This window comes from Hypanus sabinus, chromosome 4 (assembly GCF_030144855.1).
Source record: "Hypanus sabinus isolate sHypSab1 chromosome 4, sHypSab1.hap1, whole genome shotgun sequence".
Lineage (NCBI taxonomy): Eukaryota > Metazoa > Chordata > Chondrichthyes > Myliobatiformes > Dasyatidae > Hypanus > Hypanus sabinus.
Genome location: NC_082709.1, coordinates 175,759,758 through 175,786,614, shown reverse-complemented (window position 1 = coordinate 175,786,614; position 26,857 = coordinate 175,759,758). Strand labels below are relative to the sequence as shown.

The following is a 26,857-nucleotide window of genomic DNA, read 5'->3' as shown; positions in this document are numbered from 1 at the left end:
CCCTTCTAGTCCATGCCGACGCTTACACCCACCTAGTCCCACTGGCCCGCACTCAGCCCATAAATTGAATTGAACTGAATATGCCTGGGTTCTTTCGATTTGTTTTATATTCTGTGTTTCTTGGCTTTTTTTGCAGATCGGGGGAATGGTTTGATGTTTTTCTTTAAATGCATTCCAGGATTTTCTCTGTATTTTGCCTGTCCGTGGGAAGACATATCACAGGGTTGTATTCTGCATAAATTCTTTGATAATAAATGTACTTTAAATCTTTGAATCCTATCTGCAATGGATCTGTATCCTGATGTATTCTTAGTCAGTCTATGCCATCCACAACACCACCAATCTAAGTAATATTCATTTAATAGTGATGGGCAAGATAACATTAAAAGATCAGGCCATACAGGCCCTGTGCCTATGTCAGTAAGACCGTGGCTAATCTTTTATTTCAATGTGCTTTGTTACACTAACCAATTCCCCTGAATTTTCTTAATATCCAGTAACAACCCCCCTTCCCCCGCCCCCCCCCCCCCCCCCGATAACTGTCTAACTGTCTAGTCACGGTTGAGTTTAATGTCCTTTCAAGGACAATAGCTTTCAAGAAGGAGCTAGATAGATATCTGATGGATAGGGGAATCAAGGGATATGGGGACAAGGCAGGGACTGGGTATTGATAGTGAATGATCAGCCATGATCTCAGAATGGCGGTGCAGACTCGAGGGGCCGAATGGTCTGTTTCTGCACCTATTGTCTATTGTCTGTTGTCCACAACATGTATGTATAGGTACAATGGAAAGCTTATTTGCAGCCACATCATGTACTCAACAGTATTCAAAAGGCAATGTAAATTGAGCATAAATTATACTGTTTTTATAAGAAAGGACATATATACACAGTGACTAAACCTCCACAGCACTCATGGGTAGCTCAATATCCTTTTGGGTACAGCCAATTTTCCCCCCCAACTTCAAGAGAAAAGTTTAGAAAAATAAAGGGCTATGGGTAACCCTAGGTAATTTCTAAAATAAATACATGTTCAGCACAGTATTGTGGGCTGAAGGGCCTATATTATGCTGTAGGTTTTCTGTTTCTAAAAACTGATCCAGTATTCTGAGACTGCAACTCCTGGTTCAAAACCACCAGCTGGAGGAAAAAACCATCATTTCATCTACTCTTTCAAGTTCTCAAAAAAAAAATTGGGAGTGTTTCTGTGCAATGACCTCTAATTCTGCTGAACTTGTGAGTGTGCGCCCATCGTTCCTCATGGGATGAACCTCCCTCCCCGTCCCCCGATTGCAACCAAAAATTGAATCAACCTGATGGAGCTTTTGTCGTATGCCCTTGATCACAAATATCCTTTAGAGAGGGAGAGAGCAGTATTTACACAGCATGTATTTGTTGAGCATCCAGGCCATGCTCTCTTCTCACTGCTTCCACTGGGAAGGACTTATAGTGGTCTTGAGTCCCACACCACCAGGTTCAGGAACAATTATTACTCTACAACCATCAAGCACCCGTACCAGCCTGGATAACTTCATTCACCTCCACTCTGAATTGATTCAACAATCTACAGACTCACTTTCAAAGCCCGATAACTTGTTCTCAGTATTTTTTTTTGCGCAACTTGTCTTCTGCATATTGTTAGTCAGTCTTTATGTATAGTTTTTAATAAATTTTGTATTTTGATTCATGTGAATGCAAAATATCTCATGGTGAGATGTTCTTTGATACTAAATTTACTTTGAACTTTGAGTAAAGACATTCTGTGAGATGGGGGCAACAAGCTGACTAGATATTTAAAGAGCTAAGGTGTTGGGAGGCAGGCGAGATGTTTTAGCTGCAGTAACTGGGAGCTGATGGAAATTATTATAATTCATGTGCTTACAACTGCAAGGAATACCTACAACTCGAGTAACTCGGCTCAGTTAGAAATCTGGATGCCATAATGCACAAGGGAGGGAGGAAGCAGTCAGAGCACTTTGTTCCAAGAGACTGATCAACCCCTTGGATAAAGTGCAGTAGAACTGGGTGGTCAGGAATGATAGAAGAGATTTGACTAAGTGAATGGTATGGGGATACAAAAGATGAGAACCCTGTTGCACTTGTCCAGTGCATACAGGGTTCTTATAACGTAAGTGGACAGAGGTTGCAGGAGGGGTGAGTGAATGACGACCTCACCATGATGTAGTAGACGATTTGACTTGGGAATGACAAGGAATCTCGTAATGATGGGGAACTATATAGCCTCAAGACTGTGTTTGCCCAGTGCTGGCCAACACCGCAGCAGTAGAAGATGTATATATCAAGACGTACAAAAAAGCTGGATGAACTCAGCAGGTCGGGCAGCATTCGTTGAAAGAAGCAGTCAATGTTTCAGGTCGAGACCCTTCATCAGGACTGAGTCTCGACCCGAAACGTTGACTGCTTCTTTCAACGGATGCTGCCCGAACCTGCTGAGTTCATCCAGCTTTCTTGTATGTCTTGATTTGACCACAGCATCTGCAGTGCACTTTGAAGATTTGTATATTTGTGTGTGCTGTGGGGAAACCACAGACATGGAGTAAAGTCCTGCTGAAGTAAAATGAACAACTTCTCAACTTTTTTTTTAAAAAGAGAAATCACTTAATTATCATGGGATCTCTGCTTAAGCCACTTGCAAAGTAGCATAGCGTCAGAATTTTAATGCTGAAGTCAAAGATTGATGGGAAAATTGTTTTTGTTTTTTGGGACCAATGCTGGGGGAAAGAGGTGGCTTTTGTGTTGCAGAGGTTTCACTGAAATCTGGGTAGGTGTAGTGGTGGAAAAGGAGTGGGGGGGGGGTTTCTCTTCAGGGGAATTTTAGAATGTTAATGGGAAATTATAGTGCAGTGTAGGGACACTGACAATAATCAGTTTATCAGAAACAAGCAATAGTGTAACTCCTGTTGGAGGGAGCAGAGAAAAAATAATAAAATATCATTTTTAAATGTATGTATATTTGTGCCAATAGGTGTCTGTTAATCATTTCAGAAAGTGGCTGGTGTCAGGATGTCATAATTTAGAACATTGAACAGTACAGCACAGGAACAGGATTTCGGCCCATAATGTTATGCTGAATCAGCTAAAACTTAAATTAAAAATCCCAAAAAAAACTAATCCCTCCTACATGTATGATGTCCATATCCCTCCATCTTCCTCATATATATGTGCCGATCTAAACGTCTCTTAAAAGCCTCTACCAGCATGCCAGGCAGTGCATTCCAGACATCCACCACTCTGTGGGGGGAGGAGAAACAACTTGCCCCTCACATCCCCTCTCGCCTTCAATTCCTGCCCTCCTGTATTAGACATATGTACCCTCGGGATAAAGATGCTCCCTGTCTACTGTATTTGTGCCTCTCATAATCACATAAACCTCTCTCAGATTTGCACTGGACCTCCACCACTCCAAAGAAAAGTTTAGTCCTGCCTCAAATGTGCCATCATGTAAGGCACAATGGTGCGGACCATTGATTATCTGTTTCATGACTCCATTGACCCAGGTTCAGTCCTGATCTCCAGCGATACTTGTGTGAAATTGGCACATTCTCTCTGTGACGGAGTAGGTTTCCTCTCAGTTTTCATCCATATTCCAAGCACTTGAGTTGGTGAGTTAATTTAATCCAACCAGATACTAGTTTCTTTCTATTTGGGTGGCGTAGTAGTTGCCACAATTGCTAATCGGTGTTCAGTTCCCACTGCTGACTGCAAGAATTTTCTACGTTCTCCCCGCGACTGCACGTGTTTCCTCTGAGTGCTCAGAGTTCCTCCTACGTTCCAAAGACGTACACGTTGGGATTAGTGAAGTTGTGGGCAGGCTATGTTGACGCCAGAAGCGTAGCAACACCAGTGGGACACCCAGCATGACTTCGCTGATTTGATGCAAACAATGTATTCAACTTTATGTTTTAACAAATAAAGCAAATCTTTGAAACTAAGCAAATTGTGAAAGTATGAGATGAGATGCCTAAGTAGATTGAGCAGCAACCTCAAAAGATGTAATATTAAGCAAACAATGAGTAATATGTAAAAAAAAGAATTGAAAACACCATTTATGACAACACTTTTTGACCTTTGAGGGAATATTTACCAACATGGGCTCATTAATTCTAGTTTGGAGGAATAGAAGGTGACCTCTTTGAAACATACTAAATTCTTGTGGTCCTAGACAGGGTAGATGTAGGTGATATTTCTCTGAAGGGATACCTGGAAGCAAGTTCTGTAGGATCAAAATAAGGGGCCATCTGAAATGAGCAGAGATGTTTTTACCCAAAAGAATGGGAAATCTTTGAAATCTTTTAAGTTGGTGGACAGTTCAAACTCAGTTACTGAGTAAGCTAGCAAGAGAGGGGAGGAGGGATACAGGGCGAATGTTATGGGGGGGGAAGGCAAGGACAGAAAGATACAAGGGGGGAGGGGAGAGAAAGATGCAAAGAGGGGTAGAGATATTTAAGGGAATGGAAGGATCTTGTGCTAATGCAGCAAAGTATCATTGAGATAAGGATTTGGCTGTGATATTGAATGGCAGAGAAGGAGTGAAAAACTGAATGAATGGCTTTATCCTGCTGATTCTTATGAGACCAGACCTGTTCACTCTATCTTAGAGTCTCACCTTTACTGCATATAGCTTTGGTAAGATGTCTGGACTTAGAAAAATAGAGAACTTTGGGTAAGCATAGTAATTTCTAAGGTAGGGACATGTTCGGCACAACTTTGTGGGCCAAAGGGCCTGTATTATCCTGGAGGTTTTCTATGTTTCGATAATTTTGTGTTATACATGTAAGTTAGCTTTTGTTGATTTGCATAGGATGATAATTAGTTTATTGCGAACAGCACCAATTTATTACTCAAAGTTTTTAAAACTAGTTTCAGAATCAGGTTTATTATCAGTAGCGTGTGATGTGAAATTTGTTAACTTAGCAGCAGCAGTTCAATGCAATACATAATCTAGCAGAAAACAAAACAAACTAAAATAATAATAAATCAATTGCCGTATACATATCGAATAAAAATTAATCATGCAAAAAAATAGAAATACTATATATTTTTTAAAAAGTGAGGTAGTGTTCAAGGGTTCAGTATCCATTTGGATGACAGAGGGGAAGAAGCTGTTCCTGAATCACTGAGTGTGTGCCTTCAGGCTTCTGTACCTCCTACCTGATGATAACAATGAGAAAAGGGCATGTCCTGGGTGCTGGAGGTCCTTAATAATAGACGCTGCCTTTCTGAGACACCGCTCCCTAAAGGTGTCCTGAGTACTTTGCAGGCTAGTGCCCAAGATGGAGCTGACTAGATTTATAACCTTCTACAGCTTCTTTCAGTTTTGTGCAGTAGCCCCCACCCCCATACCAGACAGTGATGCAGCCTGTCAGAATGCTGTCCACGGTACATCTATAGAAGTTTTTGAGTGTATTTGTTGACATACCAAATCTCATCAAGCTCCTAATGAAGGATAGCCACTGTCTTGCCTTTTTTATATCTGCATGTTGGGACCAGGTTAGATCCTCCGAACTTGAAACTGCGCACTGTCTCCACTTCTGATCCCTCTGAGGATTGGTGTGTGTTCCTTCGTCTTACCCTTCCTGAGTTCACAATCAGCTCTTTCGTCTTACTGACGTTGAGTGCCAGGTTGTTGCTGCAGCACCACTCCACTAGTTGGCATATCTCACTCCTGTACGCCCTCTCGTCACCATCTGAGATACTATCAACAATGGTTGTATCATTGGCAAATTTCTAGATGGTATTTGAGCTATGCCTAGCTACACAGTCGTGTGTAGAGTGAGTTGAGCAGTGGGCTATGCACACACCCCTGAGGTGCACCAGTGTTCATCGGTGCACAACACAAGGAGTATAACTTCTTTTGTTCATTGAAGTAAATAACCTTCCATGATTCCATATTAAATTGTCAATCAGATCAGCCTACATATTTCTATAAAAATAATGGTCTAGATATTTAACATAGTCTTAGTGCAGGGGTTGGCAACCCGCGACTCCGGAGCCGCATACGACTCTTTCATCTCTGTGCTGCGGCTCCCCATGGTTTGTTAGTTTTTGAAATGTAATTCGAAATTTGAAGATTACGGTGATCTTGTACAATCTAACTAAAACGTTGTGGCGACACCATTTCCTGGCACATCCGAACTGGCTCACAATTAGCCACCGTTCCGGCTAAGGGAGATAGCCTACGGGGGTTTGTGAGTACGTGTCTTTTGGAGCATTCGCGCCCACGGGGGGCGGGTTGAGGGAGGCTTTGAAGCAAGGCTGTTTAGTTCGAATAAAGCTATCTTTGACTGCAGTGTCGTTATCTTAGCGCTGCGTGTAGCACACCGCCACAACGTGTTTTTTTATCGCTATTAATATACGTCACCACTGCCAATCCTTGACACCCGCCAGTGCACGATTTCTTTTAATTTTTCGATCAAAGGTAGGCTAACTATGGAGTAACCTTCAACCCAACGTCTTTTTTTCGGAGTTCAAAATGTTTTTGTTGCATACAGAAATGTAATTTCATTTTCTCTGCAGGAGTTCATCAATTTCATAAATGTAACACATTATAGTTGTTTATACATAGCATAAAGGCAAAAAAAAACATTGTATGCAGTGTTACTTCATTTTAAATGTCAAACGGGTTTTGTGGCTCCCAGTGTTTTCTTTTCTGTGGGAAATGGGTCCATATGGCTCTTTCAGTGGTAATGGTTGCCAACCCATCTTAGTGGTAGGGAGAGATTATATTCACTAAATATTCTCTGACCTGGTTATTGTGAGAATAATTTTTTATTATTTAGTTTCCGTATGAGCAGCACAATAGCAGAGTGGTTAGCGTATCACTTTACAGCACTACTGTCGCCAATTCCTACTGCTGACTGTAAGGATTTATATGTTCTTCCTGTGTCAGTTTCCTCCAGATGTTCCTCCCACATTCCAAAGGTTAGAGCAGGGGTGGGCAAACTTTTTGACTTGTGGGTCACAAAGGGTTCTAAAATTTGACAGGGGGGCCGGACCAGGAGCAGATGGACGGAGTGTTTTGGAAATACACCTCATAAGAGAAAATAAAATATCATGGAATATGTAGAAAACATGTGCTTTAATTTCAATTGAAAATGAACAAATGCATTACAACAAAATATCTGTCTTTGAAGTCCCATGGTAGTTAGCTATTTATTGAAATGACTTTTAAAACACTGAAAATTAAATGAATAAAATACAGCTTTTTTTAATAGTAACAGTTATTATTTTAAAGTACTGAAAATTCTGTTATCCTTCAAGATATTATCATCATCACTCTCCTCCTGCCTGTCTTTATTTCAAAAACGGTAGGAGATGCAGGTCTACTTGTCCTGCTCCTTCTTATTCAATTGTCCCCTGTGCCAAAACTCAACAACGACCAGCACAAGGACAGAACCCTGACAGCGCGCCAGTATGCGGAGCGCATTATTTGATCTGGAGCGCATTTTTTATTTTGAGAACGTACGTGCACCTGCGCACTACTCATGTCCATCACTTAACAGAAATGACATGTAACATGTAAGGCTTATTGAAAAAAATATTTTCAAATGCATTTTTTACATAACACAACGAAGAAACTTATTTTTAATTTCAGTGGGAACAGTGTTGTTGGTCTCCCTTTTTAGCCAGCGCATCAAAGTCTGGATTTAGTTTCATTGTGGCGATTCTCAGGATGGATCTGAGGTGTTGGTCAGTTAACTTGGATCTGTGGCTGGCTTTGTTGATGTTCATGACATTGAACGCCTGTTCACACAAATAGGTCGAGCCGAACAAAGAGTAAAGCGCAAATGTGGAGTAATACGCTGCACCTCAACAAAGGTCAATGTGTAGCGGTGTGCTACATGCAGCGCTAAAATTACGACACGGAGTTGGTAACTGCAGTTGAAGAAAAAAACTTTATTCGAAATCCCCAGCCTCACTTTTAAGCCTCCCTCAACCTGCTCCCCGTGGCGCAGAGGCTTCAAAGCTCTGTGCTCGCAAATCCCCGCAGGCTATCTCCCTTAGCTGGAATGCTGGCTAATTGTGAGCTGGTTGGAATGTGCCAGGAAATGGGTCGCCACAAATGTATATAGAGTGCGTCATCTATTGGGAAAACACCAGAATTGCGGGGGGGAAAGCGTTAACAAGGTTTATTAATATAATTTCATCAAGTTCTGCGGGCCGGATTAAAAAGCTTAATGGGCCGCATATGGCCCGTGGGCCGTAGTTTGCCCATGCCTGGGTTAGAGATAGTTCCAGTTTATTGTCTTCCAACTGTGCATGACACCCACCAGATGAAACAATGGAGTTCTAAACTGAGATGCACATCACAAGGTGTATAACTCACACACAACACCAAGTAATATTACCACAAATAAATTAAATAATAATATACATTCTGGAAGATTAACACTTAACTTAAGGTGCATTTATGACAAACTTTAAAAGTAAGCAGTGTAACACCATTTGTGCTCCATAAATGAAACCTCGATGGCAGCAGGGAGTTCAGTAATCCCTCACCCTGAGGGAAGAAATATTTCCCATCCTAATAGTTCTTATGCTAGTGCTACGGTATCTCCTGCCTGGTGGTTGCGGTCAAAGAGATTGTGGAATGGGTCAGAGGGATCCTTTACAATGCTATGGGCCCTGCATATGCAGCGCTCCTGATAAATATCTCAAATGGGTGGAAAAGAATACCTGATAATCCTCTCAGCAGTTCTCACAATCCTTTTCAGCGTCATGCGGATTGTTGCAGCCGTCAGAACACTCTCAATGCTACTCCTTTTAAAAAGTGGTTATAATGGGGGCAAAGAAGCTCGTTCATTTCGATCTCCTTGCAGTGGAGACTTGTCTCTGCTTTCTTGACTAAAAAGGTGGTGTTGAGGGACCAGGTGAGATCATCTGTTATTGTGCACTCCCAAAAACTTGGTGCTACTAGCTGTGTATGCACAGTGGTCAACCTGCACCACCTTAAAGTCCACAGTCGTGTCTTTGGTTTTGTCCACATCGAGCCTCAAGTTGTGATTGCACCATTCTACAGGCAGCTGCTCCGTCTCTCGTTACACTGTTGTTGATGTTGATGCCACTGTTGTGCCATCAGCAAACTTGATTCAGTTTGATTTGGAGCTAGCAATGCAGTCTTCCATCAGCAGCATGACTGTCTGTGAGCTTAGCACGTAACCCTGTGTGCTCAGTGTGATGGGGCTAGATGTGCTTCTGCCAAGACAGACTGACGGCAGTTTCTCTGTCAAGAAATCCAGGATCCAGTTACAGAGAGAGGTACCGAGACCCAATCAGGACAGTTTGCTCACCAGCTTCAGAGGGATGATTGCACTAAACACTGAGCTGAAGTCTATGAACAGCATCCTGGTGTATGAGGTACCATTTGCCAGGGTGGGACAGGATGGAGTGGAGGCCAGAGGTTATAACATTGGCAATGGACCAATTTGAGCGATAAGTGAACTGGAAAGGGTCCATTGCTGGCTGCTCAAAGCACTTCATTATTGTTGAGGTCAGTGTCACAGAACAGTTGTCATTAAAAGCAGATTACCATTACCCTCTTGGGTACCAAGATGATGGTGGCTGCCTTGAGGCCTACGGGATAGGGACTGTTCCAGAGGTGCTGAAGATCTCTGTCAGATCCCTCAGTACCTGGCCAGGTATGTTTTTCAGACACCGCAGCTTTACAGGGGTTGATCCTGGTTAGGGTCTTCCTCACATCAGCTGAGTGCCTGCTCCTCCTCGTGAGTTTCGGGCTTGCTAGCGTTGAAAAGCATGGTGATACTTGTGGGCTGTCCTTGCTGGTTTAATTTGAAAAAGATGAAGCATTTCACTTGGTTTCAATGAACATGTAAGAAATAAAGCTAATCTCTTTATACTATTTGCCATTACATTGTTTCACACTTGGTTTGACATCCATTTGATATATAAAAATAACAGTGGGCATTGCCTCAAGTGTGTAGAGTAACATCAAGAAGCTTTATATGCATTTGTATTGACGAGATGTTTAAACCTCTATTAGCCTGGATGAATGACAGATGTAATCACTTGTGTGTTTAGGTCTTATTACCATCCTAATACCCAGAGTGCAGTGTCAGCAGTGGGGGAAAGAGGTTGCGACATTTCTTTGTTGAAATTATGCTTGAGGTGTGCTGGTTTTCTGACAGATTGGACTTGTAATGACCTCCTGAGTCAGCTGTTCTTATTTGCACAAGCTGTTTACCTTCACATGACATTTTTCTGACAGACTTTGTTCAGAAGTTAGTGCAGACACAAACGGAAATCTTGTGCCTTTTTCTGTTTGACTTGCTGCAAAGTACAGGACCGGAGAAAGGTCAGACCAACTCCCCTGTGCGCTGGCTAATATTTCTAGGGCCCTTTGTTAGTCGGAGTCAACCATGGGTGTTGTACCCTGGCTGTTTACCTGATGCCCAAGCCAAGGCTATGATATGGAGAGGATGCTGTTGCCTATGCAGATGATGAATACATATGAATGGCAGAGACCTATACAATTTGGCACCGACAGGAGTTTCCAGTCAGCCGTGAATTTAATGTAGGACTGTCTTAGGGACTAAAGCTCCAGATTTTTTCCTTGTGGTTTACTCCTGAAGCCTTCCCCATGAGTGGGTATAACCGCAAGGAAGCAGAGGTTTGAGATCAGCTTTTTTTTTCAAGGTGAGCTGCCAACCACAGTTGATGAGCCCCATCAGCCCAAAGCTGCTAGTTTTAAGGCAGCAGTAGCCTACCTTTGCTCCTCCTCCTCTGAGTAGAAATGGCTCAGTAGGTAAGTCACATGGGAAGGCCTGGAGCTGGACTTGGTTCTCAGAGGAAATTTGAGATGCACGCCATTAGGTAGTCGGAACTTGTCCCCACCACCTCCCCTCCTCCTATAACAACCTTGAGGAACGTGGCTGATATTTACCCCTCGTGCTATGCCAGATTAACTTGGTATCATCCGGTTGAGGAATGTCTGGCAGCTCTTGGGCTGTATTCCTTGGAGTTCAGGAGAATGAGGGGGATCTCATAGAAACATTCTGAATGTTAAGCGGCCTGAACAGATTAGACACGGCAAAGTTATTTCCCATGGTAGGGGATTTTAAGATGAGGGCATGACTTCAGGATTGAAGGACGTCCATTTAGAGCAGAGGTGTGGAGAAATTATTTTAGTCAGTGGGTGGTAAATCTGGATTTACCAATCTAAATTTGTTCCAAAGCAACCATGGAGGCCAAGTCATTGGGTGCATTTAAGGGCAGAGATAGATGGGCTCTTGATTAGCCACGGCATGAAAGGGTTTGGGGAGAAGGCAGGGGAGTGGAGGATGACTGGAAGAATTGGATCAGCCCATGATTGAATGGTGGAGTGGACTTGATGGGCTAAATAGCCTACTTCTGCTCCTATATCTTATGATCTTGTTCTTTTTGTGTAGCCTCATTGTGATGAAAATATCTTTTGTATTTCTGACAGTCCAGCAGCAATTCAACTTCAGAACAATACTTTGGCTACAAACTACATAAGGATGCTTTGAGTTCCCAAAATGTTCTGGTATTTTTGTACTACATTCTAAGTCCATAAAACGTAGGAGCAGAATTAGGCCATTCAAACCATTCCACTAATTATATTTACAAGCAGGTATATAGGTGTAACAAGCTTTTAGGGTCACTTACCATTACAGGAATATCATTCACTAGGTTTCTGCTAATCACAAATACCAATCACTACACCAAAACTGAATTTTAAACCGATTCCATGTTGAAACCGGGAGAAAGTGTGGGATTGTCCTTCACAAGGACAATGGAAGTCAAATTTCAATACCAAACTAAAGGAGTTGATATCAGAAACACACGAGATTCTGTCGATTCTGTATCCCTTTCTCTACATGCTGCCTGACCTGCTGAGTTCCTCCAGCATTTTGTGGTAAAGGATCGATATTTCGGGCCAAGACCTTTCATCCGATATCATGATAGCTGAGCTAAAGCCTAGTCAAATAGAGTATATTTTAAACAGCAAAACTAAGTTGCTGGGCTTCCATCTTCATGACACACCCACAACTCACTAGCCTTAACCCACGTGCCTTTAGAGTGTGAGAGGAAACCAGAACTCCTGGAGAAAATCCACTCGTGCAAATTCCTTGCCGATGGTAACAGTAATCAAACCTTAGTCTTCCAGTGAATGCTGTAAAGCGTTGTGCTGATCGCTACACTCCAGTCTCGTGGTACTCTAGATGAAGATGGAACACAGGTGTGTTCTCTCTTCTCTCCCCCCCCCCCTCCATATTGCTCCTAGATGCTTTATTAGTTACACCTATATACCTGCTTGTTAATGCAAATATCTAATCAGCCAATCGTGTGGCAGCAACTCAAGCATGGTCAAGAATTTAGTTGTCCACACCAAATATCAGAATGGGGAACAAATGTAAGCTAAGTGACTTTGACTGTGGAATGATTGTTGGTGGCAAGTGGAGTGGTTTGAGTATCTCAGAGACTTCTGATCTCCAGGGATTTTCACACACAGCAGTCCCTAGAGTTTACAGAGAATATCATGTAGCCATTGAAGATGTGTAGGAGGGGTAGACTCCTTCCATTTAAATTTAGAAAAGATCCGCTGCTCAGTCTTAAATTCGAAACAATCTTTTTATGATATCTGGGGACTTTTCCTAAATTACTTTCCCAATTTATAAAGTTTAACAGTGCACAGACTTTTATGTATATTTTTATCTTCTCTTAAGAGAATGTTTTTTTTTCTAATTATCCATTATCATCCATCAACTTTTTTCTTTGGTAGTTGGTAGGGGGTTGACTTTTTTATATAAAATATTTCTTTTATGATGTATGACCTATCCTTAAATTTTTGATTACAGAGTGGTATACCTTTATGTGATATGCTATAACATTTTGATCAATTTTATTACAATATATGAATGTACACAATTTATGTTGAGATGTATATGTGTTGCACTCTATAAATCTTGTTTTGTTTTTCTTCTGAATAAAAATATTGTAAAAAGAAAGAGTTTACAGAGAATGGGCGGTAAACAAAAAAATGGCCAGAAAGTGGCAGTTCTGTGGGTGAAAATGCCTTGTTAATGAAAGGGGTCAGAGGAGAATGGCCACACTGGTTTAAGCTGACAAGGTGACAGTAACTCGGACAGTCACATGTTATAACGTTGGTGTGGAGAAGACCATCTCTGACCACACAATATGTTAAACCTTGAAGTGGGTGGGCTGCAGCAGCAAAAAACCACACCAGGTTCCATTAATCCATTCCGGTTTGTGATGCAAACCAGTGCTGGCAGCAAGACTAATCAATGCTATTTGATGATTATCTTCCAGTGTTCTGATCTCTAATGAGATGAGAGATCTGAAGTCATGGCAAAAACTTGTGTGTGTGCACATTTCCTGAAGTTGTTTTGCTATTTGCCTTTGAATCTGTGCCACAATGGACATGGGATAAATTGGAGCAGGAGCATTCAGACCATAATACATACAGGTGGGAAAAGAATTAGGCCATTCAGCCATTGAGTCTGCTCTGCCGTTCTATCATAGCTGATTTATCATCCCTCTCAACCCCATTCTCCTGCTATCCTGTAAATTTTGATGCCCTGATTAATCCAAAATTTATCAACCACTGCTTTAAATATACCCAATGACTTTGCCTCTGCAGCCTTCTGCAGCAGTGAATTCCACAGATTCCCAACCCTCTGGCTGATGAAATTCCTCCTCATCTCCGTTTTAAATGAACGTCCCTTTGTTCTTAGGCTTTGCTGTCTAATATGAGACCCTCCCACTACAGAAAACATCGTCTGCACATCCACTGTATCTAGGCCTTCCAATATTTGACAGGTCTCATTGAGATCTCACCTTATTCTTCTAAACTCCAACCAAAACAAGCCCATAAAATGCTCCTCATACATTAACCCTTTCATTTCCAAAATCATTCTAGTAAACCTTTTCTGGGCCCCCTCCCAGTGCCACCACATCTTTTAGATAAGTTTCCCAAATAGGAACTGGCGATATTAACAGCTAACGCTGTCAGCTATTGTACTGTATAAACTGAGCTGCAGTACATGCACAATTTTGCTAATGTCATACCAGTTACAGGGAAGTATGTGGTTTAAATTTTTTTTGGCACAATGTTGCTGCTGCTGCTGCTCGTTTACAGCCAAGCTTTTAACAAACTACAGATTTTTGGGGGGATAAAACAGTACTTAAAGGAAGTCATCTAAATTTGGATTCTGAGCCAAAGAGAAAAGTTCCATTCACCATTTTGCCTGGGAGTGGATTTGCAGTTTGGATGCACAAATGATTTTTTGTTTTGTCTTCTCTTCAAACCATTGACCCAACTATATATTCCTGCAGATCCCATTTGGTAATGTAAGAAGAAGAGGACACCACAGTAGTTAGCACAATCCTATTACAACTCTGGGTGTTCAACTCCAGTGCTGTCTGTAAGTATGTGGGATTCCTCACACATTCCAAAGATATACCTGTTAGTAGGTCATTGTAGGTCACAGGTCATTGTAAAGTCTCCTGTGGTTAGGTTAGTGTTAAATAGATGAGTCAATGAGCATCGTTGCATGTTGGACTGGAAGGGCCTGCCCCATGCTATATCTCTAAATTTAAAAAAAAATGTTATTTTTTTCCCTATAGGACATTTTGTATAGTGGGGGGAGTCTTTAACCAGAGGGCACAGCCTCAGAACAAAGCAGTGCCCTTTCAGAATAGTGATGAGGAATTTCCTTATCCCGAATTTGTTGTCATAGGTTGCTGTGGAGGCCAAGTATTTACATATTTAAAGCAGAGGTCGATAGATTCCTGATAGTCAGGGCCTGGAGGGATATGTGGGGGAGGGCAGGAGATGGGAGCGGAGAGGGAAAACGGATCAGCAATGATGAAATGATGGAGCAGACTCAATGGGCCAAATGGCCGATTTCTGCTCCTATATCTTATGGTCTTGTGTTTGTTGTAGTAGGGAGGTGTCTGGTCACTGTGTTGATGTAATGCAGGATACAGGGTCAGAAATGTGGCTTAATTGTTGTTGCCATTGAAGCTTAGGGTTGGTTTAGTGAGGAAGTATTTAACTCCATGAGTCTTGGATGCTGAGTTTTGAGACCTCCGTGATTGCTTATAAAATGAATGGGCAGAATAGACTGAATTGCGACTTAGTAGCTTATATTTCTGTTATATTTTATCTCTAATTTTAAAAAAAATTTGCTAAATCAGTACTTTCAAGACACAGCAGATTAATTTTTATTTATCAGAGATGCTACCCTTCCAGTCCAATGAGCTGCAGTGCCCAGCAACCTACCTATTTAACACAGGACAATTTACAATGACCAACTAACCTACCTAACAGGAAGGTCTGGGATGTGGGAGGAAATCTGCTTGGTCATAGGGAGAACATACAAACTCCTTATGGTCAGTCACTGACACTGTAATGTGCTAACCACTGCACTAACAGGTTTAATGGCAGCAAACAAAGGTTTAATTTGGGTTGAGTTGGCCCCAATTATGGCATTCACAATTGGTTAATATCCCTTGCAAAAAGAGATGATCCAGAATTGACATGAATCTCTGATATTTACTGAAGATGTTCTGGCCAGCAACTTTTTTTTAAAAAAATAGTAAGCATCAGAATATTGGGCCACTCCTACTCTGGCTACTTTTGTATTGTATTTGTGCATCCCCTTCCCCAGTTAATCCACCACCCTCCTTGGTGTCCCTCCACAGTCCACCCTGAGTTCTTGCCCAGACCACAGCTTATGTTAATCCAGATATTTACCAAAATGCATTGTCTCCTTTCACGTTCCCCTTTTCAATAAAATTATCGACATTGTGTTTGAATCCCTTCACATCCACTCCCCTTTAATTCCATAAACTTCTTGAGACATCCCCATTAGGTTTACTACAGCAACAATGCCTCAAGTCTCTTGACTTCTAGGGTTTAATATTCCCTCTAAAAGTTTCTAAAAACATTATTTGAGACCTACTGCTTTGATCAAGATCTTAGTCATGAATCCCAATACAATTGTTATCAACTTTTGCCTGATAAAGTAGAATTACTTGTTTTAATAAACTTTAATGACACTTTTTGAATATTATCCTTAACAGTGTTTTAATTAGATGAATTTAATTTTTCCCCCTCCTGGAGATGTAATACATCATAATCCAGGAAGGGAACAGCACTTGTGTATGCATCACATTGTTCTATTTTTGCCTTCAAGGTACTAAGACTTGATACTAACAATTGATACAGATGCTAAATATTTTACCCTGAAAATACTTGGGTCATTGCCTTTTTAATGAACTTCTTTGATGGCACAGTCTCTTGACAATCAGTGTTTTGACTCCCGGCCTCACTTCCTCAATTTTCACCCTCGTCATGGTGCTGCTTTCATCAATAGCCAAAGCCACCAGTTGAGCTTGGGAGTTGATCATTGGGTGTCATTAGAGTCCCTGGCCATGGGCCAGTCTCTCCACCCCCACAGAGGGGAATGCCAGCTATATCTGCTCAAATGGAGTTCTGTCCTAGCCAAATCTTGAAGTGTCTCTGATTTCTGTGTACTTCTATATTGGACACAATTAGAACAATGGTACAGAATGACATTAAATGGATCTATCAATGCAACCTTGTTCTCCCCCTTTCCCTATAAGATTTATATGGTCTTTTTGGAAACAGCCAGCAAAAACTGCACCAAACATAGGCGGGAGCAAGCAGGGCAGTAAGAAGATTCAATCTCTATTTGAATAAATCAGAGTAACATGCACACAACTGAGTCCTAATGAAGGGTCTTGGCACAAAATGTCAATGTGTTTATTCTTCATGGATGCTGCCTGACCTGCTAAGTCCTCTAACATTTTGTGTCTGTGTGTGTGTTTTTTTCTGGATTTCCAGCATCTGTGGAATGATTGAGTCGGTCTTGCAATTGTGCAACACTTTTGTTTAAAAACCTACTTCACCTTCAGATTTCTGTGAGAGGAACTTAGTACCAAAATGGACCCAGTAGTTTTAAAAGTAAATTTCAAGTTGCACAGTTTTCCATCAAGTTCTTGCAAACTGATCTTTGACTATATCTTTCTGCAGGATGACTTTGAGACGTTATTCAGGGTCTATGACAAGAATGTGACTTTCCAGTTTTTTAAGAGCTTCAGGCGAGTTCGAATCAACTTCAGCAATCCCATTGCTGCAACAGAGGCCAGAATTCAACTTCACGAAACTGAATTTAATGGGAAGAAAATGAAACTGTACTTTGCACAGGTACTCCTTTCTGCAGTCATGATTTTTTAACAATGTAATTGATAAAATTCATCAGACGAACCTCCATTCCCTTGTACTTTATTGAGGGCACTGTTCTAAATTAAGCTATATTTAGGTTGCAATTAAGTTGCATTTGGAGGTTAACTGAAATGGAGGTGCAGTTTTTGGTTACAATTGCTTTCCTGTTTGGGTGGTGAGGTAGAGATGTGTCTCTACCAAACGGGGGTATAAGGCACGCTTAGCCTGCAGGTCACCCTTGGGCAAGGTGTAGCACCCTGATCAGGGTCACGTGAAGTCATGGGAGCAGGTGGTAGATGGTTGTATAAGTAGCTGATGCCTATCACAAGTGCTGGTTATGCAACTGACACCAGGCAGACAGTCTCGAAGAGTATTGACAATGGCTGGGGTCACCCATCTTGTAAAGACTACCCCAGAAGAAGGCAATGGCAAATCACTTCTGTAGAAAACTTGCCAAGAACAATCATGGTCAAAAATAATGATTGCTGTGTCATATAACACAGCACCTAATGATGATAATGAGCCTTCCTAGAGTTGGTAGAGTTTAGAAGGATTTCTGAGACCCTTATAATGAATTTTATAGACTAGCTAGAGTGGCTAACTGTTAATTACTGTCAAGTCAGCACTAAAGCATGCTTATTGCGCACAATTTTCTGCACAATTACTCTTTGGTACATGTGTATCTTTAGCCTTGGGGAAGGAGACAGTCTTTTTGGGTGTAGAGCCAAGGAAGTTGTGGAATTAAAGAGAAATACAATGAACTTCTTTGGACAGATTATGAGGCACTTCAAGTAGAACTGCAGCGAAAGAGCAGTGAGGAAGATCGGTCAGAGTGAAGTGAGTGGTAAATAGACATGAAAGGCATGGAGCCTGCAAGTAAATGGATAGATTTCCTGCCTAGTGATTGAACGTAATGATATTTGAAGCAGCAATGGATTATTCAGTATCAACGAACGTGCCACTCGGCTTTCTTTTTTCATTCAAGGGATCTGGCCTTTGCAGGCTGAACCAGCATTTAACTGCCCATTGCAAATTGCCCTGGAGAAAGTAGTTGGTCAGCTGCCTTCTTGAACCACTGCTGTCTCTGAGATGTGGGTAGACCCACATTGCTATCAGGGAGGTGGACCCAGTGATTGGTGAAGGATTGACAATGTACCGTGGACCCTGGTTATTTGGGCCATCAGTTAATCGGCACAGCTGCTTATTTGGGACACTATGTTGCATAATTAGGACAGGAGACTGTTGCCAAGCAGTTTCCAGTTGGCGTCAGTCATGGGCACTTGTGTGGCTGTTAGACACTACACCGTGTTTGGAATGGGCAGTTTTCAAATAGTGTCATTTGTGTGTTTGTGTTCAAAAAGCAGTGATTTTGTCACTGATAGTTAGGGAGAAATAAGCAGTAAGACAATTCAGAACTGTTTTGCTCACTGTGGTTTTAAGCATTCAGGCTCGGAGAAATGGCCAGGAGTGAAAATGAAACCACTTTAAGTTAGGGACTGCAAATAATTTGATGGTATCGACAATCATTTTGAATGCTGCAATGAAAGTGAAGATTTGGGGGTTGCAATCATCAAAAGCATTGTGGTCCATTATCCATTACCTGTGCTAACTTTATTCATTTATAGTCAATCAAAAGAACACAGCAGCATACACTGGATGAATTCCTCCATCGATAACTATTAGGAACTAATACAGTTTTATAGTACTGCAGTAGTATTTGTTGTGCTCTAATTTGTTATGTATTTCATTTAAATACATAATTTGTTACTCAGATAATTGATAGCGTATTTTGTAATATACCTTTTTAACTATTTCCATGAAACATCAGCTAATAGGGCAGCTGCTTAATTGGACCTAAATGCTCTGGTCCCAATGTGTCCCAATTAACCGGAATCCGCTGTTTTTCTATCATGACTTAGCGATACATTTCCATCTGAGAAAATGCCAGCATTATGGTTAACGGGGTCTTTTATACATCACATCAATGTTCTGCTGTTTGCATCTTATTATGCAGACCAGACTGTCTGACAACCAGCATGGCGATGGAATAGAAATTTTAACCTAAACCTCTGTAATTAATAAACACCCATTTTACTTCAGTTTATTTAAGGCACTTTGAGCCCTTGGGTACATTTTTCAATATATTAAGTTGGAGCTCTACACTTTTTAAGATAAATACAGTATAATTTATTTTTATGTATAAAGGCTGCATTTTTAAACAGGTAGTTTGTTTTTCAGATCCAGAACAAAGCTTTCAGTAAAGGTAGCCCACACCTAGCTCCACCTCATCCAGAAAAGCAGTTCCTCATTTCCCCACCAGCGTCTCCACCCGTTGGATGGAAGCAAGCAGAAGATGCCACTCCAGTTATAAACTATGACTTGTTGTATGCAATTTCCAAACTCGGACCAGGTAATTTCAATGAAACATTGTAGTGATTGTCAAAAATGAAGCTTCCTTCTCTCATTAAGTATTTTCTATTGTGATGTTCCAATTTAAAGATTTTCTACAATCATGATGGTGTTTTAAATTGGCTTGTAATAAGCAGGTGTACAGTATATCAAATATTTCTATTTATAGTCTGAATTTTTTTGCAAGTGTTTCCTTTGTGTAAAATGCAAATATATAGGACTTTTTCAGTAGAGCCAGTTTCCTGTGCTTGTGCAAAGGGGAATGCTTTGTCACAGAGGAACATTCTTACAAGGTGAGATGGCTGGGCTAGATCATTAGTAATATTTGAGGTTCTAGTTGATCCAGACAGGATACAATTGGTTCTGGTCTGGAAACAGTTAAGGGGAAATGGAGAGAGATTTAAGAGAACCTTAAAAGTAGAAAGGAGATGAGTCGAGATTGATGGAATAAAAATTCATACTGCTGCTTGGATTATCTGATTTCCCCTCCCAGACAACAAGCTCTGGTGAGCCCTCATCAATTACTAACCAGTCCCAAGTCTCTTTCCCTATTTATTCACAAGAAGCATGATGAGGAAACATGTCCAGTAGCGGCAGATGGAATACAGTGTAGGGAAGTGTACGGTCATGCACTTTGGTAGAAGGAATAACGGTGTAGACTATTTTCCAAACAGGGTAAATACAGAAATGAGGTGCAAAGGGAATTGAGAGTCCTTCTGCAGGGTTCCCTAAGGATTAACTTGTCGGTTGAGCCAGTGGCAAGGAAGGCAAGTGCAATGTGGACATTTCATTTCTGCAGGACTGGAATGTAAAAACAAAGGTATAAGGCATTGGTCAGACTGCACTTGGAGTATTGTGAGTCATTAGGTATTAATAAAACAGAAGTTGAAAGATTCTTGTTTCGTAAGGGTGTCAAAGGTATGTGAATGAGGTTGTGTGAGAGAGAATAAATCGGGCATGATCAAATGGCAGGGCAGACTTGAAGGGCTGAGCAGCCTAATTTTGTTCCCTTCTCTTCTGGTCTTAATTTCCCAGGTGTAGATTAGAATACAAATGTATAAAGAATACTCAAAACTGCTGGATAAAGCCGAAATTACTTAGTACTATAATGCAAAATGTGTGAAGATTGAAAAGAAGAGGAAGATCAGTTTAAATTTAAAAATAGTTGGTGACCACCAAATATTTTCAATTTTGGAACCTATGTCTTGCAAAGGGCAGGAGAACGAAGTTCCAAGTTTTAATTCAAGCAGAATTTAATTCAAGTTAGACCTGTTAAAACACATTGGGATATACTATAGGTATAATCTAAATTCAAGTTGAAAAGAAATAAGGCACTTTGTCTTTTAAGATCTGCTCTTTATGTATTCCTTACAGGGGAGAAATATGAATTGCATGCTGGCACTGATACCACGCCAAGTGTTGTTGTTCATGTCTGTGAAAGTGACCCTGAGCTGGAGCAAGAACAGGAGGAGGAAGATGGGAAGAATCGACCCAAACCAAAAATCATTCAAACTAGACGGCCAGACTATACTGCCAGCCATTCGAAGTGAAATTTTGAACTTTATACATTTCTTTGCATTTGGATTCCTCATACAGAGAATGACCACACTACTGAGTTATAATGGGGATACTGGACTGCAGTATAACTTGTGGAAAAGATAAAATTCCCAAATGCATAACCGTATGTGTGTTGATAGGCAGAAAGACTATGGGAAATTTGTACTGTATCAATGCTTTTGCATTATTTTCTGCTGTAACCGTTTACTTTAAACTGCAAAGGTATTGAATGAGGACAGGTAGATCAGCTGAGTAAGCAGCAGTGGTAATGGCACACACGACAATGTAGCGCCAGCAGTTGGCACTGATTTTTTTTTCGTCGTCTATCTTGTCATCTTGGTGTCTACCATGTTCTTGCTGTTATACTTTATTTGCATATTGTTGCAAAATTGTAGTTATTTGTGGTGTTATTAGAGTGGCCTGCTACAATATTTAAAATAGTCCCTTCTAGCAGAGCCCAGCGTGTGAATTGTGACATATTCAAGACTTAAGCAGGGAAACTGAATTGCAAACAGTAGCTGTTTCTCAAGTTAATTCAACCACTTACCAGGATCAGTTTTTTTTTAACTTTGAAACTTTTATCTGCTTCGTGACATACTGTAAGCATTCTCTTAACAAACTGCATCACAATGGTTATAAAGATAATTAGCAACAGTCTTGCTTGCACTTTATCTTTCTGCATATCTTCCGCAACGTAGCTACCTATACCCATGCACTAATCATATGTCGTAAAACACATAATATTGTATGGCAATTCTTAGAAGTGCATTTATGTTTTCTAAGTTAACTGACTCTTCGTTTATTTCATTATTAATCAGGCATGACCAATTCCACTTAAGTTTATCCTTCTAATGTCAGAGTTAGATTTGGATACCAGTGGTATGTTTCTCTTTCTGGCTGGTTTACTTGTGCAGTAAGGGAGTGCACTGCAAAGTGCCATCACCTCATGAAGAGCTGTTGATTATGAGAATGGTTATTGCACTTCATAATACAGAATGAAGATCAACTCTCAGAGACAACTATTAGATAGAATGGTATAAAAATCAAGTCTGAATATAGTATTGTTTGTGCCCAAATACTCCTGCCTATCAATTTGACTTTTGGAGTGGACATTTGTTTGTGAATAAAAGACACGTGGCTATATTGTCAAATCAATAATTGTGTATTCAGAAGTATAAGACCAGTCATTTTGTTGATTGCAGGAGTAAAATGTAAGTTACAGTCAGTCTGATTCCATATAACTTTGCTTCCTGGCCTGAAATACTGGTTACTTGAGCTAAACGTAGATTATTTATGTTGATGTGAAAGTACCAAATTTCTGATTTATGATGTCTCGTCGGAGTGTATTCATCCTATGTAATGTTAGAACATTTTGAGCTGTTTCTCTAGAAGTGTAATATCAGTAAAATTAAATTATTATCTGTCTGCTGTACATATTGTTCATATTTGTACAGATTGGAATAATTGGGCAGATGGGATGTTTACAAATAAATACATTTGCTTTAAGTACAAAGTGTTTTGTTTTTATAAAATAGATTGAACTGTGTCAAACAGATTGAACTGTGTCAAACCCATTGTGAGTCCTCGTCAGCATGGTAGTTAAGAAAGTATCCCACCTTATTTTTTTAAAACAAAGTGGTGACATTTTAGACCTGGGCCCTTCAAGTCCCAATAAAGGGTCACAGCGTGAAACTATTCTTGATTCCTCTCCATAGATGCTGCCTGACCTGCTGAGTTCTTCCAGCATTTTGTGTGTGTTGCTCTGGATTTGCAACATCTGCAGAATCTCAAGTTTTATTAATCTTTCCTTGCCCTGTTATCAGTCAGCAGACAGAAAGAAGGTGCCCACAATGATTGCATAAGTGTGTTGAAATCTCTACATAGTCACAACTGAATTGTATTACTTTCCCTAACACCTGGAAAGGTACATGGAGCTTAGAAAAAGAGAGGGCTATGGGTAACTCTAGGTAATTTCTAAGGTAAGGACCTGTACAGCGCAGCTTTGTGAGCTGAATGGCCTGTTCTGTGCTGTAGATTTTCTGTGTTTAACCTTTTGTGCTATATTTTTGTAGGCTTTTAAACCAAAGTTGCATTTGACAACCAGTTGAGTTTTTGTTTTGCCTACAGGAAGCCCATCAATCTGAAAGTGTTTAGTTGCAGAGAGAAATAGGAAGGTGCTCTGCATAGTTATTGTAGCATCCGGTTTAAGATGGTGTGGTGAAGCCCAGCAACTACTTATCAGCAGCAAACAATTTAGCTAAATACTTTATTAATAAACACTTTTTTTTACTGGTACCATTTATGGCAAACGATCACTGCAGACAATGGAGAGGTGAGGTTGAGTCAAGGGTCAAAGTGAGTGGGTGGGAGGCAGAATAGAGGACAGTCCACCTCAACCAAGGTTTGATTAATTTAAGCACCAGGACCAGAGGCAAGGGTCAGGTCAGTTCTGCTCACTGCTCCATGAAGTTTACTTGGCCCTGCATTGAGCTATGGCTACGTTTCTGTGGATTCCATAGAACCACAGAACATTACAGCACAGAAACAGGCCTTTTGGCCCTTCTTGGCTGTACCAAACCATTTTTCTGCCTAGTCCCACTGACCTGCACCTGGCCCATATCTCTCCATACACCTCTCATCCATGTACCTGTACAAGTGTTTCTTAAATGTAAAAGTGAGCCCGCATTTACCACTTCATCTAGCAGCTCATTCCACACTCCCAACACTCTCTGTGTGAAGAAGCCCCCCAATGTCCCCTTTAAACTTTTCCCCCTTAACCCATGTCCTCTGAGTTTTTTTTCTCCCCTAGCCTCAGTGGGAAAAGCCTGCTTGCATTCACTCTATCTATATCCATCATAATTTTATATACCTCTATCAAGTCTCCCCTCATTCTTCTACACTCCAGGGAATAAAGTCCTAACCTATTCAACTGTTCTCTGTAACTCAGTTTATCAAGTCCCAGCAACATCCTTGTAATCCTCCTCTACACTCTTTCAACCTTATTAATATCCTTCCTGTAATTCGGTGACCAAAACTACACACAATACTCCAAATTCGGCCTCACCAATGCTTTATACAACCTCATTATAACATTACAACTCTTATACTCAATACTTTGATTTATAAAGGCCAATGTACCAAAAGTTCTCTTTACAACCCCATCCACCTGTGACGCTACTTTTAGGGAATTGTGTATCTGTATTCCCAGATTCCTCTGTTCTTCTGCACTCAGTGCCCTACCATTTACATTGTATGTTCTACCTTGGTTTTTCCTTCCAAAGTGCAATACATCACACTTGTCTGTATTAAACTCCCATCTGCCATTTTTCCAAGTGGTCCAGATCCCTCTGCAAGCTTTTGTTTCTGTTTTGTTCTGAATGCTATTTGCTTACTTTTATTGTTTGCACGATTTTCCTTTCTGCATGTTGGGTGTTTGAAGGTTTTTTTTAAATTGGTCTTTAGGGTTTCTTTGTTTTGTGGCTGCCTGTAAGGAGACTACTCCAGTTTGTATAATGTATACATACTTTGTACTTTGAACTTTGAAACACTTCACTGGCCCCTTTAAATATGTCAGTGTAATAGAATAAAGAGTCGACATTTCGGGCCAATGCCCTCCATCAGGACTGGAAAGGAAGGGGGGAAGAAACCAGAATAAGAAGTGGGGTGGAGGGTGAAGAAGAAAACCTAAAAGGTGATGGTAGTAAGTCTGGGTGGGAACACAGTCGAAGGACATTTTGTGAATTACCCTGCCAGACATGAACCTAGTTCACAGGTTTCAGATAATTGAATGGGCTGGGAAATCTGAAGAAGTCAAACATTTCGGCCAGGGACAGAATTAGATTAATCTGCACGTGTAACTGGGTTTGCCCAAGGGAATGAATCTCTGCTTCCCTAAAGCAGCTCGTACATAGAACGTGGAGTTTTACCGCGAAGCTGTGGGTGCCACAACAGAACCAATCGTAGAGCTGCTGCCTCTCATCTCTGGCAACTTTGCTTCAATCCTGACCTCCAGTGTTCCTTGTATGGAGTTTGCACCTTCTCACTGTGCCTGCACAGTCTTCCCAAATCCCAAAAGACAAAAGGGTTGGTCAGATATCTGACCACCTGTAAATTGCCCATGTGTGAGTGAGTGGCAGAATACTAAGGAGTTGATGGGAATGATCAGGGAATAAAGTGAGATGAGTGTATACTGAGAAATTGATTGTGGATGTCAAGAAGAAGAAATTCTGATCCTGGGGTTTGCAATGAGAAAGTATGACTTCAAGTTCCTGGGTTCTTGGGCCCAACATATTGATGCAATTACAAAGAAGGCACACAATGGCTGTATTTCATTACATTTGAGTTTGAGGACATCTTGTACGTCACTGAAGATGCCAGCAAAGTTATATAGGTGGACCATGAACAGCTTTCTAACTGGGTTTATCACTGATCTGGAAGGGTCACTGCAGAGGGTTGTAAGGATATCTTCAAAAGGCAAAGCCTCAAGAAGGCTGCACCCATTATTAAAGACCCTCGCCACCCAGGACATGCCCTCTTTTCATGTCTCGCCATCAGGGAGGAGGTAGACGAGCCAGAAGATGTACACTCAATGTTTCAGAAACAGCTTTTTCCCCCCTCCTCTATCAGGTTTTTTTAAAATATATCTTTTATTAAATTTTTAAGAGAATTACATAAAATGAATAGAATAATAGAGTAATGAAAATTATTGTTAGCCCTCCCCCTCCCCTTAACCCTTCCCCCTTAACATCCCTGTCTAAAAAAAAGAAAGAAAGAAGAATTGCCTGGATATCGGAGGATCCCCACATGCACCATGGAGTTCAAAATAACTTTAGTACATATCTTTATTTTTTCCCCAAATAACTAATAATTTTATCTTCAAAGGACCTATATATTTAATCCTATCTTTTGTAGATAGGGGTGCCAAATTTTCAAAAATATATCATATTCATTTCTTAAATTATACGTAATTTTTTCAAGTGGAATGCAGCTATATATTTCATTATTCCAACGGTCCATAGTTAAGTATGAATCTGATTTCCAAGTAACTACAATAGCTTTTTTGGCTACTGCCAATGCAATTTTTATAAATTTTTTCTGATATTTATTCAATTTAGGTTTCAGTATTATCCCATCAATATTGCCTAATAAAAATAATATTGGGCTATGTGGAACTTGTATTCCAATAATTTGTTCCAGTAAAAGTCTTAGATTTATCCAAAAAGGTTGAATTTTAAAACAAGACCAAGTAGAGTGTAAAAAAGTACCAATTTCTTGATTACATCGGAAACATTGGCCAGGTAAATTTGGGTTTAATCTATTTTTTGTGGTGTTATATACAATTGATGTAAAAAATTGTATTGTACTAATCTAAGTCGGACAGTTATTGTATTTGTTGTATTATCAAGACATAGTCTTAAACAATTTTTTTCATCAATTTTAATATTCAAATCAGTTTCCCATTTTTGTCTTGACTTATGAATTCTTGGTTTAATTGTTTTTGAATCAAACTATACATACAAGATGAAAATTTTTTAATTTTTCCTTTTTGAATTAAAGGTTCTATTTCATTAGGTTTTGGCATTAGCATTGTTTGACCCAGTTTATCTCTTAAATAGGCCT

General features: G+C 40.5%; 1 protein-coding gene across 2 annotated transcripts in view; it reads left to right on the top strand.

Annotated features, from left to right (window-relative positions):
- LOC132393529 (calcipressin-1-like) overlaps window positions 1-22,744 on the top strand; it is an 89,684-nt gene extending 66,940 nt beyond the window's left edge. For both annotated transcript variants that reach the window (XM_059968909.1, XM_059968910.1), the window contains exons 2-4: window positions 17,081-17,254; window positions 19,511-19,682; window positions 21,056-22,744. In XM_059968909.1, coding sequence (XP_059824892.1) covers window positions 17,081-17,254; window positions 19,511-19,682; window positions 21,056-21,231 — 522 coding nt within the window. In that variant the 3' untranslated portion in view covers window positions 21,232-22,744. The remainder of the gene's footprint in view (window positions 1-17,080; window positions 17,255-19,510; window positions 19,683-21,055) is intronic.
- The last annotated feature ends 4,113 nt before the right edge of the window (window positions 22,745-26,857 follow it).